The sequence below is a fragment of the Protopterus annectens genome, chromosome 7.part0, assembly GCF_019279795.1.
Source record: "Protopterus annectens isolate FY-2018-M chromosome 7.part0, PAN1.0, whole genome shotgun sequence".
NCBI lineage: Eukaryota > Metazoa > Chordata > Ceratodontiformes > Protopteridae > Protopterus > Protopterus annectens.
The window spans coordinates 1035713670-1035735649 of record NC_056739.1 but is presented as its reverse complement, the minus strand read 5'-3'; the positions used below and the strand labels follow the sequence as shown (position 1 = coordinate 1035735649).

The 21980-nt window shown below is 42.1% G+C and overlaps 1 protein-coding gene across 7 annotated transcripts in view; it reads right to left on the bottom strand.

Annotated features, from left to right (window-relative positions):
• Positions 1-8771: 8771 nt before the first annotated feature.
• Positions 8772-21980, bottom strand: part of SEMA6D (semaphorin 6D) — a 368460-nt gene continuing 355251 nt past the window's right edge. For all 7 annotated transcript variants that reach the window (XM_044077577.1, XM_044077576.1, XM_044077574.1 and 4 more), the window contains one exon: positions 8772-14062. In XM_044077577.1, coding sequence (XP_043933512.1) covers positions 12753-14062 — 1310 coding nt within the window. In that variant the 3' untranslated portion in view covers positions 8772-12752. The remainder of the gene's footprint in view (positions 14063-21980) is intronic.

The following is a 21980-nucleotide window of genomic DNA, read 5'->3' as shown; positions in this document are numbered from 1 at the left end:
TTCCTTGCTGTAAGCTGGTTCTGCGTTGTTAATGCCATGAAATAGAGTGGTAGCTGCTTCTGTTTTTCTGCTGTGAGGAATGCCATCTGGTTTGATGTGTCCAGTTCTGCACCCAAGAAGGTTATCCTTTGGGATGGTATCAGCCTTGACTTTTTTGTGTTGACTGTGTATCCCAGGGCTTGCAGCAGGTGAATAACCTTTTTCAAATCTTTTGTTAATTTGTCTTTGCTGTCCGCTTGTAACAGGCAGTCGTCCAGGTATGGATAAATTTGAATTCCCTGAAGCCTGCAATGAGCAATTACTGATGCCAGGCATTTTGTGAATACTCTTGGCGCAGTAGATAAGCCAAAAGGCAATGCTGAGAATTGATAATGCTCTGATCCTGCAAGAAATCTGAGGTATCTTCTGCAATTTGGTCGTATGGGGATGTGCAGGTATGCCTCCTTGAGATCCAGAGTCACCAGCCAAGACTCCTTGCCCAGCATGGGAAGAAGTTGCTGTAGGGTCAGCATCTTGAATTTTGGAACAATGAGATATGTGTTTAGAGCGGACAGGTCGAGGATAGGTCTCCATTGGTTTTCCTTTCTTGGTACCAGGAAAAGCCTTGAATAAAATCCTTGTCCTTGTTCCATAGCCGGTACCTTTTCTATAGCTCTCATCCTTAGTAAGTGGTCTATTTGCTGTAGAGCGTTTGTCCTTTGGTTTGGAGGAAGGTTTGGCATTCCTCTCTTCCTTGGAAGAGTATGGAAGTGAAACCTGTAGCCTTTGTCTATTGTCTGTAAAACCCATTTGTCTCCTGTAATGTAATGCCAATTTTCTGAAAATAAGGCTAGCTTTCCGCCTAAGGGTGCACCCAGTTGCTCCCTGGTAGGCGGTTTCAGAGCCAAGTCACTGTGATTGTCCTGTGGAAGTGGTAGTGGCTGGATCTGTGGCAGTACTTCTCTGGCTGTTAGGTTGCCACTGACGTCCCCTGTAGGTACCTCTGGATTGACCTCTGCCTCTAGGACATCTGTTTCTGCTTCTCTGTGCTCTGGTGGTGTCCGGAAAGGACCAATTCTTGGAAGGCCAGTTCCTACTAAACCTCAGAGGCTGGACCTGTAAGAAATCCTTGACTGTCTGGACAGATTTAGCTTTTTCTTCCACCTTCTTCAACACTTGCTGTGCAGGGGAACCAAACAAACTGTGCTTTTCCATGGGAGCATCTAGAAGCTTTGACTTTACATGGTCTGGTAAGGATTGCTCTTTTAACCATGCATGCCTTCTGATCACTGTACCAGTCATAGCTGATCTAAAGGAAGCCTCCAGTGCATCATAGCCGCATTTTAAGGAATGATTACTGACCTGCTGAGTGTTATGCACCAAATCCTGAAGGGACTTACGGTCTAACGGCTCAGGCGAGGACAGTTTTTTAGTGAGCTGATCTAACAGAAATTCCTGATACTGAATCATGTGGAATTGACAGTTTAAGGCCCTAGCCGAAAGAGTAGCAGAAGTATAAACTTTTTACCCCATCTCTCCAATGCCCTAGATTCTCTTTCAGAGGGAGGGGTTTTGGCAGAGGCAGCTGCTACAGCTTTGGGGCCCTGTGAAATAGTTTCAGGATCTGCAATAGGAGCCTTATACAAATGATAATGTGTGTCCGGAACCCTGTAGTATCTGTCGGGCTTAGCAGGGGCCGGAGGCAGTGAGTCAGGGGCAGTACAAGCATCATTAAATGCATCATCCACAACTGTAAGTACTGGAGGAATAGCTAAAGGCCTATGCTGTGGTAAATGTAAAAAGGTCCTAAGCCTTTTCCTAGAGTCTGAAAAATCCTGGCCCTGCCATTGAAATTGTTCCCTCATAGCATGCAAGGTTTCCCCAAAAGAAAATTCCTCAGGAGGAGAGGCAGAAGGTATGGAATCCTCTGCATCAGAGTCCTCACATGGAGAATAAGGGCCTTCTGGAGGATTTGTAATTTCTGAATCATCAGAGGAGTAATCTGAAGAAACTGGCTCAGGGGGCTCTGCTCTAGGCCTCTTCTCTGGAGGTGGGTGAGAGGCCCTGTCAGGGTGAGACTGGGTTCCCCTGATCAAAGAAATGAGATCCTCTGCTAGACTAAGCATTTGAGTACTAGAGCTAGGCCTGTGAGAGGGTGTTTTAGCAGGCATGGCCTTTGAAGATTTAGCTGCTTTAGCCCTGGCAAAAGCCTTAATTGACATGGATGCAGGGGGCCTAGCAGCTCCACGTGCAGGAGTAGATACATCTAAGGGGATAGTATCTGATAAATCCTGAGAAACTGTAAGAGCAGGTGGATTTTCCGTAGCAGATTCAGCCATGCTGGAAGAGGCCTCGGTAGTAGGAGGCATGCTTTCGGCCAAAGGAAGAACCGCGGACTCAGTTTCAGCTGAAACCAAGACACTCGCGGTTGGCTTAACCGCGGTTTCGGCCGAAACCGCGGACCGCGAGTGTCGGTCCTTTTCCTTACGCTTTTTAGCTAATTGTGAAGTCGGAGTCTCCGACGGCATGATGTAAGCAAAAGCGGAGCCGAAAAACTCCTCTGCAAACTCCAACCGACGTCTAAGTGTCCGTCGGTTGAAGGAAGCACAGGCTAGACAAGCTGCTACGTCGTGGTCTGGGCCTAAACAAGGTAGGCAGTAAGAGTGGAAATCTTTATGAGGTATTTGTTTCCCACAAGTTAAACAGTTATTCACTTTTTCTGACATCGGCTGAGGCAAGAAAGAGTCCCCAACGGGGTACTTAGCTTTTTAGAAGTCTTTGGTAGTAGCAATCTCTGGTTCTGACCGACAGGCACTTGCGAACAGCTTCTGCTTCGGGCGCCACGCGGCAAGAAAGACTGAGGAAAATGGCTGAACTGTAGCTATGACATCGGGTGAAGTGCGACATCAGCCGAGGCCAGACCCAGACTTTGGAATCCGGCCGACCGAAGGGCTGCCTGAGGCCAGGACAACCCATTTGTTAGGCCTGCAGATGCATCCTTGAAGGACATCTGTACTATGTTCATCGTGCATACAGCTGCAGTCATAGCAGATGGGTAGAATCCCAAAGCTAAAAAAGGGGTGGTAAGCACTAGGTGGAACTAGGAGGAGCCAGGATTCCCTGCAATACTGCAGTGGCAAAGCCTGCTCTAGTTTTGGAGTATAATGGTAGGTGATAGTGCTTGGAGAAGGTATGCACAGAACTCCAAGTGGCTGCTTCCAAAATATCTTTGGTAGGAACCCCTCTGAGGAAAGCTGCAGAGGTAGCTGTGGCCCTTGTGGAGTGAGATCTCATGCCTGCAGGTACAGTTTTACCATGAAAAGAGTAGCAAAAGCGTATGCAGTGGGCTATCCATTTTGAGATTGTCTGTTTGGAAATTGGCTTCCCTTGAGCTCCTGTAGCATAGGACAGAAAGAGTTGCTCTGATTTTCTGAAAGGCTTTGTTCTGTCCAAATAATAACGCAGCTGTCTGTGGATGTCCAAGGAATGTAGTAGTCTCTCCCCTTTGTTTTGAGGATTAGGGTAGAAGGTAGGTAAGTGGATAGCCTGATTCAAAGCTATCCTGGATACCACCTTTGGCATAAAGGACGGATTGGTTCGTAAGGAAACTCTGTCCTGATGGAAAATGATAAAAGGCTGCACAGCCATGAGGGCTTGTAGTTCCGATACCCTGTGAGCTGAGGTGATAGCCAGAAGGAAGGCTGTTTTCCAGGACAAATATTGCAATTCTGTTGAGGCAGCTGGCTCAAAAGGAGGCAAGGTCAGTTTTTCTAGAATGAAATTGAGGTCCCAAGCAGGTACTGGTTGTTTCCTTGGGGGTTTTATATTCTTAGCCCCTCTGAGGAACTGTCTTAAGAGGGGGTGAGAGAATAAAGGAGGATCAGTGTTGTATTCTGCAGAAATGGCTGAGGCATGGATTTTGATGGAGGAGAATGAAAGTCCACTGCTTAGCATCTCAGCTAGATACTGTAATATTTGAGGTAAATTCAGTATTCCAGGATTCTGGCCCTTTTTCTCATTCCAGGCACAAAACCGTTTCCATTTTGCAGAGTAAGCTTTTCTAGTAGAAGGCCTTCTGGCCTCCAAAATGACACCCTGCACCTCCTTGGAGAGTAGGGTCTGCTGCGAAGTTAAGGAATCCTCCATGCGGCCAGATTGAGTGTTTTCAGTTGACTGTGAAGAGTTTTGAAGCTGTGCTGAGTCAGAAGAAGAGGCATTAGAGGTAGGGTCCATGGTGGGGAATGCGTCAGGCTCCTCAGGAGTGGGTACCAGTGTTGTCTTGGCCAGTCTGGAGCAATGAGAATCATCCTTGGTCTGTCTGCTCTGGTTTTTAATAGAACTTTGGGCAGCAGAGGAAGAGGTGGAAAGGCATAAACTGTCATTGTTGTCCAACTGAAAGAGAGTGCATCCACTCTCCAGGCCTGTGGATGAAAAGTCCTTGAGCAGAATTTTTCCAATTGGTGATTTTTGTGGGAGGCAAAGAGATCTATGTCTGGCCTTCCCCATGCTTGAATTATCTCTGTAAAAACTTGAGGATGCAACTTCCATTCATGTGGATCTGTCATATTTCTGCTTAGGTTGTCTGCCAGCATGTTTTCCTTGCCTGGCAAGTACTGTGCTTGAAGTTCGATTTGTAATTCCAGAGCCATGTTCCAAAGAGACATGGCCAGCCTGCATAGGGGGTATGAATGGGTTCCTCCCTGTTTGTTTATGTACCACATTACTGTGGTGTTGTCTGTCCTTATCAATAGATGACCTGGATGCAGGAGGTCTTTGAAAGCTATAATAGCAGTTATTACTGCTAGCATTTCCTTTTGATTGATGTGTAGGTGCTTTTCTTTTTGGGACCATTTGCCCTGAATGCACTGATCTGACATGTGCTCCCCCCAGGCGTAGTCCAAGGCGTCTGTTGTGATGACTTGATTTGCTTGAGGCTTGCAGAATGGGAGACCTGTGTTTCTTTGGCATGCTTGAGCCCACCACAGAAATTCCTTTTGAAGACATGGAATCAGTGGTATTATTGCTTCCAAACTGTGGCTGTGTTGAGACCATAGGTTTTTCAGGTACCATTGAAGTTTCCTCATATGCAGCTTTGCACATGGGATTAGTAGGATGCAAGATGCCATGAATCCCAGAGCCTGCAGGATTTTCCTTGCAGTCAGCCTGGTGAAATTTGCTAGTTTTCTGAAGTATTGAGTTAGTTGCCCCTGTTTCTCTGGCATGAGGTAGGCCCATCTGGGTGTTTGTGTCCAAGTTGGCACCCAGGAAAATTATTGTTTGAGAGGGTATTAGCCTTGATTTCTTTTTGTTGACTGTGTATCCCAGAGAATTCAACAACATTATTACAAAAGCCAGATGTTTCAGAAGTATGTGCTTGCTGTCTGCTTGGATCAGGCAGTCGTCCAAATATGGGTATATTTGTATCCCTTGAAGTCTGCAGTTGGCAATTACTGATGCCGGGCATTTCGTGAATACTCTGGGCGCAGTAGATAAGCCAAAGGGCAATGCAGAGAATTGATAATGGGTTGAACCTGCAAGAAATCTGAGGTATCTTCTGCAATCTTGTCTGATTGGGACATGCAGGTATGCCTCCTTGAGGTCCAATGTTACCAGCCAAGACTCTTTGCCCAGCATGGGAAGAAGCTGCTGTAATGTGAGCATCTTGAATTTTGGCATGAGTAAAAATGTGTTTAGGATGGATAGGTCCAAAATAGGTCTCCAATCTTTTCCCTTCCTTGGTACCAGGAATAGTCTGGAGTAAAAACCTTGACCTTGTTCTTGTGTAGGTACCTCTTGAATAGCTTTCATGTCCATGAGATCTGAAATTTGTTTTTGTGCCTCTGCCCTTTGATTGTGTGGCAGGTTTGGCATGCCTCTCATTTTTGGAAGGGTGTGAAAATGGAATCTGTAGCCTCTGTTTATAATGTCCAGGATCCATTTGTCTTTTGTGACAATATGCCAATTTTTCAAAAATAATGCCAGTTTTCCGCCTAAAGGTGCTGCCATTTGAGCTTTGCTTGGCATGCAAAGGGGAAAGTCATTGGGTCTGCTTTCTGAATGTCTGTGAACTATCCTCACCACCTCTTTGTGAAGGAGCTTGCCATTGTCTGCCTCTAAACAATCCTTGAGATTGCCCTCTGCCCCTCGGGCGCCTGTATCTACCTCTTTGGGGTCTGTCCATGGCTGGAAAGGACCAATTTTTAGAAGGCCAATTTTTACTGAAACGTGGAGGTTGTACCTGTAGGACATCTTTCACTGTTTGCATTGATTTAGCCTTTTCCTCCATTTTCTTTAATACCTCCTCAGCTTTAACACCAAATAATACATCTTTTTGCAGAGGGGCATCTAGTAATTTAGCTTTGACATGATCTGGTAAGGTTTGCTCTTTGAGCCAGGCATGTCTACGTATGACTGATCCTGTAACAGCAGCTCTACATGAGGCCTCTAAAGCATCAAAACCACATTGCAAGGTATGTTTACCCACTTGTTCTGCACTATGCATCAAATCCTGCAACTCCTTCAAGTCTGGTTGTTCAGGTTGTGACATTTTGCTTTTCAACTGTGATAACAGAAACTGTTGGTACTTTAACATATGGAAATGGCAGTTTAATGCCCTCATGGTTAAGGTGGCCGAGGTGTATACCTTTTTCCCCCACCTTTCTAAAGCTCTGGAATCTCTCTCTGAAGGTAATGGATTTTTAGCAGTGGAGGCCTTAATTCCCTTGGGGCCCTGTGAGATAGTTTCTGGGTCAGCCGCATGGCTTTTGTATAGGAATTGGTGTGAGTCAGGAACCCTGTAATACCTGTCAGGCTTGACTGGGGCTGGAGATAAAGAGTCTGGGTTAAGGCAGGCCTCCGAATACACATCATCTAGAATGTCTAAGACAGGAGGTATAGCCAGAGGCCTGTGCTGAGGGAGCAAGAGAAAATCCCTAAGCCTTTTCTTGGAGTCTGAGTACTCTTGGCCTTCCCAGTGGAAGTGTTCCCTCAAGGTATGCAAGGTTTCCCTAAAAGAGTAATCCTCAGGGGGGGAGACAGAGGGAATGGACTCCTCTGCATCAGAATCTTCAAAAGGGGAGTATGAATGTTCCTGGTCATCAGAATGCACTGAAATAATGGAGGCCTGGTCTGAGGAGGGGGATTCTTCCTTCACTCTGGGCCTTTTGTCCGGAGGGCGTTGAGAACCCCTGATAAGAGTAATCAAATCCTCAGCCATTTTGAGCATCTGCTTTTTAGGCAAGGGGCCTTGAGGAGGACCCTGTGGAGCTTGTCTCTTAGTATGCATGGCTGCTTTAGACTTAGTGAAAGCCTTGATGGAAAAAGAAGAGGAAGGCCTGAAGACACCTTGAGAGGTGGCAGACCTGTCTAAACTCTGAGTTTCACCGCCAAGAGTGGCTTCGGTATCGGTAGTCAGGGTGTGGGCCGAAGAGCCTGCGACCTCGGGTACAGTAGACACCACCAATGAAGTGTCGTCAGTAGTCAGGGGCTGCATAGGTGCCTCACTGAGAACCGGAACACCTGTAGTCGGCTTTGGCGTGGTGTCTGTAGAAGCCGTGGACCTCGTATGTCGGTCCTTATCTTTGCGTCTTTTACTCAAAGCAGGAGTCGGATTATCCGTCGACATAATGTAATTAAATTTTTTTCCAAAATAGTGTTGGGCGAACTCCGCCCGACGCTTAATGGTGCGTCTGTTGAATGTAGCACAAAAACGACAGGCCGAGATGTCGTGGTCTGGGCCTAAGCAAGGAATGCAGAGGAAATGAAAATCCTTATGCGGTACTTGCTTCCCACATGAAATGCAATTATTAACTTTGTCTGACATCGGTCTGAGGCAAGAAAAGTTTCCCCAACGGGGTACTTAGCTTTCAAGAAGACTTCGGTTGCAAAATATTCGTAATCTCAGGAGCTGGCCGACAGGCACTTGCGAACTGCTTCTGCTTCAGGCACCGCGCGGCAAGAAAGACTGAAGAAAATGGCGTTGGCTGGTTCTTTTATACCCCTGTTGCTCTGACGTCAGGGAAGAAGCGACGACAACCGACGCCGGACCTAGCCTTTGGAATTCGGCCGACCGAGGACCTGCCTGATGGCAGGAAAACCCATCTGTTACGACTGCAGCTGTATGCACGATGAACATCAAGGTAGATGCAAGTCTCTAGGCTGGGCAAAATAGAAGAGAAATGCAGCAGAAAAAATAAGCAGCAACAACAGAAAGTTGATATTTTGACTTAAATCAAGCATTTTCTACTGAAATCCTGCCACTTAAGGACAAAGTTCAGCTGGCAGTGGTGGCCAATCAGAACATAAGGAGGCGGAGTAGGAATACATCAAAGTAACAAACATTACTCCCAATGTATGTGGAGTCACATATAGTGCAAAACAGAACTATTCCACAAGACACTGTGAAATTTCTAATTCTTGGCTCTAGTAATAAATTAAGTCATTCCACGCAGCTCTTTCTAAAAGCATACATGAAAAAGAGATCTACTGGAAGAATAACAATTCCATGGAGAGCCCTATTTTATTCTGCTCAACTTACATGTTACTATACATACAAGTGTAACTGAAAATAGATTACATTGTGATCCATTTGCCCAGTTATGGGTCGGTCCATTTGTAAGACCATTAACCCAATTGGAAATGCATATTTTCCTCTTGGATTTAAAAATCCTCTGTGTGTGTGTGTGTGTGTGTGTGTGTGTGTGTGTGTGTGTGTTACTTCCAAGGATCCCCTTCAAATGCAGGTTGTATGTGCATTCTTATGTGCTTCACAATGTAAACAAACACACTCTAACTTGTTGGGAGTATTTTATTTTGCCTTTACATGCTGTGTTAAAAAATAAAAATAAAAAACAAACAAAAAAAAAAACAGTTGAAACAAAATTATTTACACATCCACAATACAAGTCTACAAGATAGCTATACATGTTAAATGAGTCTGTAGAACATATGGAACACCTGTTTTAAAGTTATTTTTAAACTGTGCTATAAAAGATGGTCTCCATTTAATTCTGCACAAATGGATAAGCATTTTATTAAATTAAAATGTAAATGCTAGATAAAACATTAGCTTTCAACATAAATACTGCCAGAAGTCACACTGCAATATACAAGGCAGCTTAACAGTACAAAAATGTAACAGTTCACATACATGTATTATTAATTTGTACACATTTTATCAAATGTTATGGTGTATTAAAACCTACAAATTGGTTTTGAAATCAGCTTTACCATTTGACAAATGATAAAGGTAAAGTCTTCTCATCTTTACCATTCATTTTCTAATAGCTCCAAAGTCCATGACGTTCATTTACTGTTAATTTTAAACACGCTACCCTACTTAGGAGCATCTTTTATTTACTCTGAAGTTGTTAACCAATCCCATTGGACTTAATTTCTTCCGAGACCAGGGAATAAATCACTTGTAACTAAAAATATGGGATGTATTCGTCTGATTCTGCCGTTTTTTTTTTTTTTGTGGTTCCTATCCTGGAAATTATAATCTTCACTTCCTGAAATCAACAATGGGTGCAGATTTTTATAAGATGACCTTAAAATTAAAGCTAAAAATGTCCATAAGTTCCAGATTTTCTGAGTAATTCTGTAACACAAGTCTGTGAATCATATCCCTATGCAGGGAGTAAGCATGCACTTCAGAGGTGCTTCACTGGAAATCACTGCTTCGTGCTCTTGCTCCTATACATGAAAAGTTATATTGCATAAATCTAGCCTAACTGCTGTAAGATTTTAAATAATTCAGTTGACTGCCCTACCTCTCAACAGACACCTTGCACAAAAGAAGTTTATGTCTGAATAGATATCAAAGCCAGGAAGTAAGCTTGAGCAAAATGAATTTACTCACGATGTGCTGAAGAAGCAAAGTTCAATTTTCTGTAAAACAACATCTGCACCTTACTGGTTTGTCTAAGAACAATGCTACTTTAAAACATTTAAAACATACAACAAGAGCACAGGTGTGTCTGGGTGTGTTTTATACACACACACACACACACACACAATATATATATATATATATATATATATATATATATATATATATATATATATATTTAGATAAATATAGCTATATCTTTGTAAACTAAAAATGGCGACACTAAAAACTCATTTTAAGAATGAGTAGTACTGATGACATTAAGTCTGGCTAAATACCAACCTTTATTTGTGATTGCCAAATGCCAAATCTAGACGATATATTTTACACCATTACTTCAAAATAATGAAAAGACTGACAGAAGCAAATAGATAAACAGAAGGAATAAACAATGCTGAAATATGTCAGAAACATGATTTACTATGATTACAACAGTAAACAGAGGCCTTGTTTTAAGCTGGAAAGATGTTACCTAGGAAACCAGATCCTCTGATCATTGTAAGGGCTACATATTTTTGAAGAAGTTGATCAGTAACCATTTACATCAAAGACACATAACACCTGAGTTATCTGTTCTGTTATCACAGTTGGTTCATAATGTAAAAGATGGGAATAGTGGAATAATTTAGAAGGAGATGAGGAACTATAAGCAATGAAATTGTCAGAACTGGGAGTTAAAATGTCCAAAAATGCTTGGTAGCCATGTCTAAGAAAGTAAATTTTTTAAGTAATCCCTGCCTATTATAATCTAAGCATGAAAAAATAAAAAAAATAAATAAAGAGAAACCCCTTTGGCTGTGAATCACATCCAGAAACTGCAAGAGAAATATGACTACTTTCCGGTCACTGGAGACAAAGATTATACATGCATTATTCATGACTGAAATACTGTTCTTCCCACCTGTCAACAGCAGCATACAATCAGAACAGCTAAAACATTTAAAAAAGGTTAAATGCAAAAAGTGTGTACATTCCAGCAGTGATGCAACCATTCATACACCCATTCACACAGGTGTTTCTTATGTAATTAGAGTTTGCTTCTAACAGAGAACAGTAATATGTACGAAGAGAAAAGAGATGGGGTCTGTGAGTGCCATGCCATTTACCAAATTTACTTTCCAGCACATAAAACATGTACAACCTAGTAATAAACTAAACCCACTGACAATAAAATATGCAGGCAAGACTTTAGTGTTCTTTGAAATACATTCATTTTATTGGACTTTGCTTCAGTCTTGCTAATGTCTTACCTTGAATAACATAAACGTAGATATACTAAGATGACTAAAAAAATACTTTAGTCCTCAAATGGTAAAACTGATTTCAAAAAATATGCACCATAACAAAAATTCCATTTGTCTTATGCCCAACTTGCATCTTTCTGCAAATCAGTTGATAGCCTTTTGCTTTGATTTGTTTACGTTCAGTGAGAACAGTGTTTTAGCTGTGCATGTTATGGCAACAATCTCTGTAGCACTGAACACTGCAGACACAATCTGTTCTAAACTTTAAAACAACTCAGAAAGAATGTTTGTTGTTGCAGATACTTGTGTGTTTTTCCCTTACAGCAGACTGCTTATTAGTAATTCAGTTACATATTTTGATCAGTTGAGACTCTGAAAGACACATCAAACAGCCAGAACATCTGATGGGCCTTAGAAAGAACACTTGATAGAATTGTTTTAAGTGGTTTACAAACCTAACAAAGTAAGGCACAAAAAGCACAGAATCAGGTAAAGGTGTAAGACACATACAGAAACTGTCATTACCTGCATGACTTTAGAGGACTTTTCTACAGTAGCACTACATAAAACAATTGCACTGTCTTCAATTTTTCGCTGTGTCATAATTTTTGGAAAAATCAGCTGATGACCAGTTTGGGAAACATGCTTCATCCCATTATTGTTAATAACAGAATTGATCAATATGAAACAGGGTTTTTTACAGTACTTGTAACAACATAATGAAGCATTTCAGACCTCTTTCATGACGTGTACTGAGGTTTAAAGTCACAGTGGGCAAAAGTAGCCCAAGACTGAGAAGAGTTCTGCTTGGATTACTGGTGCATAGTGCATTATTAACTAAAAACATACAACTCTATCTGACTAGCAGCACCAAAACAAAAAAGGCTCAAATTCATCCATCTGATGCTACATTAAAAATTAAAAGCTGCTTTATCACATATCTGATACCAGTGGATCATGGAGGTAAAGTATAACATTAAGGTTCGGTTTCAGTTAACGTGTAATATATGCTCTGTGTAAACAAATGCACAACAAAATAGATGCAGTGTTTAGTATAAGTGCATCCTATGACATATAGTACACAGTTTTTGTGGCACAACAGGTACTACATATTAGTAATGTATTTGCTACACTTGGACCACAGTTCAATTCAAGTCTAAGCACCTTTCTAGTCAGCCAAAGTACATTTGTTGAAATGTTATCATTTTCTGCCATTTGTGCATTGGCAAAAAATGCGTACCTATTTAGTCACAGTTCACATTTCACGGGAAGACCACAACAGTGGCAGTGAACATTGGAACCCATTTCCATGTACGTTTCCTTATTATCAGCTCTTTGTAAAATATAGGGTAGCCCCTCTCTGCCTCTTTTCTCCATAACTTTGAAACAAAAGAGATACAATGACCAGCACATTCTTTTGTTTTCGACAAGCATGTCTTGCCGATTCTGTGGTGTAGTACTTACGTCTAGCTGCTGCAGTAATGGTAGGTTCTTTGGCCGGTTGTTTTTTTTTTTTCTCTCTTTATCAGTAATTTACACTTTTACACTTTCTTGAGGTCCTACCAAAACATGTCATCAGCCTATGTAAGTCATGTTCACACCAAAGTGTTTTCCTTCAAGTTTTCATTTGTTTTGTAATGTTAGTAACTATATTTGTTCAATTGCCTAACAGGAGTAATCTGAGGAGCAAAGGATGGTTTTGGTGGTACATCAGGTTTTAATGATGGTGTCCTCTTTATTCCTGTCCGTGGAAGTGTACCATGGCCTGTAGTATAACTGTTTTGTCTTGATAATGAGGGTTGGGAATGAATAATAATTGGTGTTCCCTGTACGGAGTCCATTCTTGTGGGAGGTGTGGGAGAAATGTAACCTCTATTAAAACTAGGCTGTCTTGATACTAAAACACCATTTGCTGACATAATGTTCTTAGGAAGAGCAGAGATTGAATGTCTTTGTGTGGAATTCTTGTGATAATTATGTTGTCTTTCTGCTGAAGCCACAGGTACTGTTGGAGAACTTGGGGTACTAGGAACATCTACTCTTTTGGATGGACTATTTCTTGGAAGAGTTGAAGATGGAGAGTAGAGAGATGCTTCTCTGTTTGGAACTTTAGGTGGAATTTCAGACATGTCGACCATAGGATCTAACCTCAAGTGCTGACGTGTCATTGGAATATCACCAAGAATACCATTTGGATTATTACTTGCATCATTTAAATGTTTTAAAAAGTCGTTTAATGTGTTTTTTGAATCCACAGACCTTCTGTGATCTCTTTTTGATGGCTGTTTTGGTGGTGGCTGGTCAATGCTTACAATTTTTCTTTCCATTCTGTGTGCATTAGAATTGGAGAAAGATGTATTGTAGTCATGTGTGGCATTTGGAAGGACAACTGCACTAGGAATGTGTCCATGACTCAAAGGGGAGTGGGGTGGAGGACTTGAAGGGAAAAACTGTGGGCTTTTCAGAGGTGAGTCCTTTCGTGAATTGATGTGGCCATGGGGTTTCTCCCATTGGTTCTTTATAGGCTGTAAACTCTTCTGCTGAAGCACTGGTGTGGACTCGGGTGTTGGAAGTGCTGCCAGCTCTGGAGTCTGCCCTTGGCTGTCATTAACTGTTGGCTTTGTGTCACCAGATGGTGGCAGTTGCTTTGCATTGGTCAGAATGTTTGTATACAGTTTAGGTGGTGCAACATTTTGTTGGTATTCTTTCACAGGGCTATCAAACAGTCCATTAAGCTTAGCAAAGCTGCCACTCGAGTCGGTGCAAGACTGTGCAGATTCTGCATCTTTATGCATTTCTCTAGGCTTGCGCAAGAAGACATCTCTATACAAATACACTGCTACTCCTGCAATGAAGGCTCCAAGAACAAAGGCAGCGAAAACACAAGTAATAAGGACATTCATGTGAACCATTTGATTCGAGTCTCCTGACTGCACTTCCCATCTCACTCCTGAAACAAACAAATAATACCATTAACAGATGCTTTCATGTACATGAATGCAACAACTAAACTCTTTAAAACTGTTTTCTAACATGGATCAAAATATGAAAAAAAACTTCACATTTTTAACTCTCTAGAATTATACCTGACACTCGGATAAATATTTTTTTACCTTAAGTTCAGTTACTTGCAATTACAACTAAGTCAAATACTGATATAAATACATTTGTCTCTCACAGCAGATATTAAAGGACAGAAACTGTCAGTAAAAAATTGGGTCAATAAGTCTACTGACTCCTGTGACTAGAAAGCATGTGTCCATTGACTGAGGGAGGAGGGAAACAGAAACACAGACGGAGTGAGTTTAAACATCCCTGGAGTTCATATTTTAAGCCTGCCATGTGGGTACTGGGTTCTGATTTCTTGACCACTACTTTAAATGTAGTCAAGTGAGAAGGCTGCAAGTCCACTTAGTATCTTCATTAACCTGGGACTTTTTTCAGTGGAATGTAAAGCCAAGTCGCATCATTTCTCCTCATACCGCTCAACTGTACAGATTTTCACAGAATGTCCAGACCTGTGCTTCATATTTTTGGTCCATTTTTCATAAAAGTTTGGTTTTCTGGCATATCACTGAAAACTGAAGTCAGAAAATAATAACAAACTTGAGTTTCAGATTTCATATCCTTCAGAAAATCCATGCTAATACAAAAGCTGCTATTCTATTATCTTTCTAAGTTTATAAGAGCAATATTTTAAAATATTCCCTATTTTTGACCCTTTGTCTCCCCATTATTTATGACCTTGTCCAGATTTCTTGTTTTAAGAGATTCAGAGGTATGTTTCACCTACATCTCACCAGGGTCATGTGACCAACAGCATGCAGACACAGAGAAAGGAAACAAAGGTCCAAGGTGAAAAGAAAAGATAGTTACTGGCAGTTCACAGGTTTGGGAGAGTTAGGCTTTTTTGTCATAGAATGTGGAAAATTGTCTTACACTGAATGCATAGAGACAACACAGACAGTGCAATTTGAGGGAAATAACTAGAGCTTGAGACTTATCCTAGATGCAAGGGATGGTGCTATAGTCCAAAAGGAGTACTCCAATGTACCAGATTTTTTGGGTAGGTATTCAACAACAGCACTCATTAAACCTACTAAAGTGGAACCATTTCAATAAATAATGTATAGTAATACTTATCCTTTTATGTATTTATATACCTACATGACCCCCCTCCCAAACAAATGGTTCCACCATTTGCACCCATTTGTTTCCCCAATGAGGGTGGCAGTCAGATTCTGTCATAAGTAGGGACAGACCCCTGAGACAGACCCCTGGGACAGAGTTAGATTAGTCTATAAATTCCCCTGGAGGTGACTGTCAGGTGGTAGTGAGTGGGGAGTGGACCGTGTGAGAGTTATGCAGACCCAACTCCATGCCCTGGCTTAACTTTATCTCACTGGTGTCCAGCAGCTAAGCTAACATTGTTGCAGGGAAACCTCATGTAGGCCTATACCCAGGTGAGATATTCATTCCCTGCCTTTGTACCGCAAGCCTCCACATGTCTCACTGCTTTGTTGTGACACTTCCGCCACTTAACTAGTAAGGCCAGCAGTGCAGTCAGGCTAGCCTCCTTCCCTTATCTAAGACAGATAAACTGCCTTTGGATGCCCATTCTTCCTCACCTTCCTGTCTGACCCTTCCAGTGTTCAAACCACTACTGCACTCAGATAGAATAGGTGGTAGTTAAAGCTTTATTCCTCTATACTACAGGAACCAATCTGTTTTTATGTACTTTTGATATTAAATGGTTAACTCAAGGGTTCAGAAGTCATCTGGTTTGTTGAAACTAGTTGTAAATATTTTGGGACACCAAGTACAGTTTCAAAACATAGTACCATTAATGCTTTATGTATGCACTCATATGGGAGAGTTGTGACAGTTCACATAAAAATATCTAGGACATCTCACTGTCTATGCTTTTACAACATTCAGAATATGTCTGACTACATCTAGTCTATAATTTTCTTAGTATTATGCAGACATTAGGCAGGTTGCTAGAAACAGGAGAGACTGACTGCTGTTTCTTCCAGCAAAGAAAGAGACCAGTCTCTGCCACTCTCCAATTGGGAGGGGCAGATACTTTTAATGGAAATTACCAATATGCCAAATGGCTGGAATGGGAACCAACTGCAAACAGGAAGAATAATCTGATCAAGAAACTCTGATGTTCAGTATGTCATGCGTTGGGAGTCAGAGGTGGCTCTATCACCTTCCAGCATCATAAAAGGTACAAAAAAAAGAAGTTCCAATCTGTGCCTGGCTGTAAGGGTTAGGCTTGGAACTACATCTGTGATGGGTATAAGGTTATTTGAGAGCACCAATTGCTAGTACAGTGGGGTAGGAGTCCCACTTCTACCAAAAAGTCTCCATACTACTATTTTGTTTTTTGGGATATAGTACTCACAGTAGAACACTTTGCTAAAACTGGCAAGAAAATCAAACTGTCAGCTTTGAACATAGTTAACTTTTTCCTTAGTGTAACAGTGGTGTTTTGTGAAGAATGGAACCAAGAACTGAGATTCTCCATGAGTGGAATCCTGCATTCCTGCTCTTACATACTTGAAATAACTTAACTCCCATGGTGCTCATGGCTGAACTGAATGGTGATAAAGTACAGCTGTGTACACTTACTATAAATGTTGATGTTCGAGTGTATTCACTGTTGCAGTCATCACATTTGGGTTATCCATGCCAGGGTAGCCCACGGCCGGCCCGAATACCAGAGGCTTAGTATTTCTGTGTCAGTTGCTGTCGCTTCAGGACTGATGTCAGGTCGTCAGTAGTATAAAGTAAAGCAGCCAATGCCATTACATCGTTTTTTCTTGCCCTAACTGTCAGGAGCCCCCAAGTGGGAGCCAGGTTATGGTGGAAGAACTCCACCAGTAGAAATCAAATACCAAAATGCCCCTTGTAAGGAGAGAGAGAGAGAAGAGGGGGATGGAGGGAGGAAAAAGTACAGTTGTGTACACTTACCATAAATGTAGATGTTGGAGTGTATTCACTGTTGCAGTCATTACATTAGGGTAATCTGCTGGCAGGTTGCCCTCAGTCGGCCTGAATTCCAAAGTCTTGGGTCCTGCATCGGTTGCTGTCTTCTCTTCCATGACGTCATGTCGTCAGGGGTATAAAACATGCAGCCAACGCCATTTTCTTTAGTTTTTCTTGCCCCCGATGTCAGGTGCCCCCAAAAAGGTAGCAATATTCTAAATATATATATATATATATATATATATATATATATATATATATATATATATATATACATATACATGCATCACTATAAACTTTACCTTCACCTACAAGCAAATACACCACATAGGTTGTAGAAGATAGAGAAGGAAAGACAAACTGTAGAATGACAGGGGGGTGGTGGGAGGGTAACCTGGACTGCAACAGTGAATACACTCGAACATCTACATTTATAGTAAGTGTACACAACTGTACTATGCTCTTCGTGTTTTACTGTTGCAGTCATTACATTTGGGTAGAATCCCAAAGCTATGGTTGGGAGGCTGGAGCTAAACAGCATTAGGTGAGGCTATAAGGCCCTGCAGCACTGCAGTGGCAAAGCCTGCTCTGGACTTAGATTAGAGAGGCAAATGGTAATGCTTTGTAAAGGTGTGAACAGAACTCCAAGTAGCAGCCTCTAGAATGTCCTTGGTTGGTACTCCTCTGAGAAAGGCTGCTGAAGTAACTGCAGCCCTGGTGGAGTGAGACTTAATGTCCTTGGGCACAGGTTTGCCATGGTGTAAGTAGCAGAAATGGATGCAATGGCTTATCCACTCTGAAACTGTCTGTTTTGAAATACCCTTTCCTTCTGAACCTGCAGCATATGACACTAGTAATTGCTAAGTTTTTCTTCGAGCTTTAGTCCTGCTCAAGTAGAATCTTAGCTGTCTATGTACATCCAAGGAATGCAGAATTCTCTCCCCTTTGTTCTGCAGATTTGGATAAAAAGTTGGCAGATGAATTGTTTGGTTAAGAGCCACACTGGAAATGCCCTTAGGCATAAAAGTAGGATTTGTCCTCAGAGACACCATGTCTGGGTAAAATATGATAAAAGACTCTACAGCCATGAGGGCCTGTAGCTTTGAAACTCTTTTTGCTGAAGTAATTGCTAGTAGCAGAGCTGTCTTCCATGATAAGAACTTTAGTTCAGAGGTAGCAGCTGTTTCAAATGGAGGCAGGGTGAGCTTTTCCAACACATAATTGAGGTCCCATGCAGGTAATGGTGATCTTCTAGGAGGCCTTACATTTTTTGCTCCTCTAAGATACTGCTTTAGTAAAGGATGAGAAAAGATTGGTGGCTCTGTATTGTAATGAGCCGAAATGGCAGAGGCATGGATTTTGATTGATGAGAAAGATAGGCCTTTGTCAAGCATCTCAGTTAAGTATTGTAATATCTGAGGAATATGCGGTTCTGCTGTATCAGTTACTTGTGCTTGATTCCAAGCACAGAATCTATTCCATTTGTCAGCATAAGATTTTCTAGTACTAGGCCTTCTGGCTTCCAAAATGACATTCATCACAGCTTTACTGAGAGGTGTTGTCTGTATGATTACAGGATTAGCCATGCTGCCAGGTTCAGAGTCTGTAGTTGATTGTGCAGGATCTAATTGTTTTGCTGGGACAGAAGTTGTGGTTTTTGAGGTAAGGTTCAAGCTGGGTATTGAGACAAGTTCCTTAGGATTGGGTACCAGTATTGGCGTGGCCAGTCCGGGGCAATTCATATCATCTTTGGCTTCTCTTGTCTGACTTTTAGGAGGACCTTGGGTAGAAGAGGCAGAGGAGGAAAGGCATAAACTGACAGGTTTTTCCAACTGAAGGATAGGGCGTCCACTTTCCATGCCTGTCTGTGATAAGTCCTTGTGCAGAATCTTTTCAGTTGATAATTTTGAGGAGAGGCAAATAGGTCTATGCCTGGGCTCCCCCATTTCTCTGCTATCATGCTGAAGACTTGTGGATTTAGTTTCCACTCATGAGGATCCATAAGGTTTCTGCTTAAATCTTTTGCCAGAGTGTTTTGTTTTCCTGGCAGGAATTGAGCTTGAAGATTTATTTGGTAGGTCAAAGCTGTGTCCCACAGTGCCATGGCTAATCTGCAAAGGGGGTATGGGTGTGTGTGCCCCCTTGCTTGTTTACATACCACATGACTGTGGTGTTGTCCGTCTTTATCAGTAGTTGTCCTGGATGAAGTAAGTCCTTGAAGGCTGTTAGGCCATTTTGAACAGCTAGCATCTCTTTCTGGTTGATATGTAGATGCATTTGATTTGGTGCCCATATGCCCTGAATGCATCTTCCTGCCATATGAGCCCCCAGGCATAATCTGATGTGTCTGTTGTTAAGGTTTGGCTGGCAGGGGGTAGAGTGAAGGGCCGTCCCATGTTTCGGTGACAGGCCTTTGCCCACCATAGAAACACCTGTTGCAGGCAGGGGATGAGAGGAATCATTATTTCAGGGCTGTGTGAATGTTGACTCCATAAACTTTTTAGGTACCATTGAAGTTTCCTTATATGCAGTCTTGCATATGGAATTAGTAGGATGCAGGATGCCATGAAGCCCAGAGCCTGCAGAATTTGTCTTGCAGTAGACTGGGTTTTTGTTGCCATCAGTTTGAAGTAAGTAGTCAGTTGCCTTTGTTTGTCTGGCATGAGGTAAGCCATCTGGGCAGTTGTATTCAAGCTTGCACCCAGGAATGTTATCTTTTGAGAGGGTACCAGTTGTGATTTATTTTCATTTATTGTGTACCCTAGGCATGTTAGAAGCCTTTTCACAAATGCCAGGTGTCGTAGAAGAGTGTCCTTGTTCTCTGCTTGAATGAGACAGTCGTCCAAGTAAGGATATATTTGAATACTTCTTTGTCTGCAAAATGCAATTACTGGTGCCAGGCACTTTGTAAAGACCCTGTGTGCAGTAGATAAGCCAAAGGGCAGTGCAGAGAATTGGTAATGCATTAAGCCAGCCTTGAATCTGAGGTATCTTCTGCACAACTGTCTTATTGGGACATGCAGGTATGCCTCTTTTAGGTCTAAAGTCACCAGCCAAGTATTCTTGCCCAGCATGGGCAGAAGTTGTTGCAAAGTGAGCATTTTGAATTTTGGAATGTCCAGGTATGTGTTCAAAATCGATAAATCCAGTATTGGGTGCCAGGCCTTGTCCTTTCTGGGTACCAAGAACAGTCTTGAGTAAAAACCTTGTCCTTTTTCCTGTTCTGCTACTGTCTGAATGGCCCCCATATCCATGAGGGACGTAACCTGTTTCTGTGCCTCTGCCCATTGATTTTTTGGCAGATCTGGCCAACAATTTGTCATTGGCAGAGTGTGGAAATGGAATCTGTATCCCTGTGATACGATGTTTAGTACCCAATTGACCTGGGTTATTAACTGCCAATTTTGAGCAAAAAGTGCTAATTTTCCCCCTATGGGTGTTGCCAAAAGATAAGTGCTTGGTGTAGGCAGAGGGAAGTCATTGGGATTGCTTTCTGTAGTTTTGTGCTTTATCTCCTCCAGATTTGGAGGTGGATGCGCCCCATTGCTTTGACCTGTATGAGTCTTGAGCCTGGTACTTGGAACCCTTAGGGGGTCTGGATTTGCCCCTTTGAGCTCTGTCTGACACAGGAAAGGACCAATTTTTTGTAGGCCAGTGTCTACTGAATATAGGTGGCTGCACTTGTAAGAAATCTTTAACAGTTTGCATAGACTTAGCTTTGTCTTCCATTTTCTTTAAAACCTCTTCTGCCTTAATACCAAACACAGAATCATGCTGTAAAGGTGCATGTAGCAATTTAGCTTTCAGGCAAATTTTGTTCCTTTAACCAGGCATGCCTACTAATTACAGATCCAGTAACTGCGGCCCTGCAGGAGGCCTCTAAAGAATCAAAACCACATTGCAAAGTATGCTTTCCAATTTGTTCAGCTGCATGCAATAATTCCTGCAATTCCTTATTTTCTGCACATTCTGAAATCAACATCATTTTCTGTTTCAGCAATCCCATAACATGTTGTTGGCACTTAGGCATATGAAATTGACAGTTTAAGGCCCTGATTGCCAAGGTTACAGATATATAAACCTTTTTTCCCCATCTGTCTAGTGCCCTTGAATCTCTGTTGGAGGGGTTAGGGTTTTTTGCTGTTGAGGCCTTAACTCCCTTTGGACCCTGTGAAATAGTTTTGGGATCAGCCGCAGGGTTTCTAAATAAAAATTTATGAGAGTCAGGGACCCTGTAATACCTGTCAGGCTTACTGGGAGCCGGAGCTAAGGAGTCAGGGGTCAGGCTTGACTCCGAAAACACATCATCCACAATGTCTAAAACAGGGGAATGGCTAAAGGCTTGTGCTGAGGGAGAAGAAGGAAATCCCTGAGTCTCTTTTTTGATTCTGAGACGTCTTGACTCTCCCAGTGAAAATACTCCCTCAAAGTATGCAAGGTTTCTCCAAATGAATAATCCTCAGGAAGAGATGCAGATGGAATAGACTCCTCAGCATCAGAATCCTCATAGGGAGGTAAAGATAATTCCTGATCAAAAAAAGAATCAGAAGAAACAGAAACCTGATCTGAAGATTCATAGTCAGTGTCTTGCCTAGGCCTCTTATCTGGAGGGGGACGGGTATCCCTGATCAAGGTAATAAGGTCTTCAGCTATTTTGATCATCTGTTTTTTAGGCATAGAGGCCTGGGCACATGGCTCAGGCATCGTCTTTTTAGTTTTAGAAGGTGTCTTTGCCTTTGGTTTTGCAGCTTTCATCGGTTTGATATAAAAATGTTGAGGTCTGAATACACCTCAGAAGCCGGTGCCTGCTCAGCGGCTCTGGACCCATCCGAGGGAGATACATCCATTGGTCCAATACCCTGAGTATCTTGTTG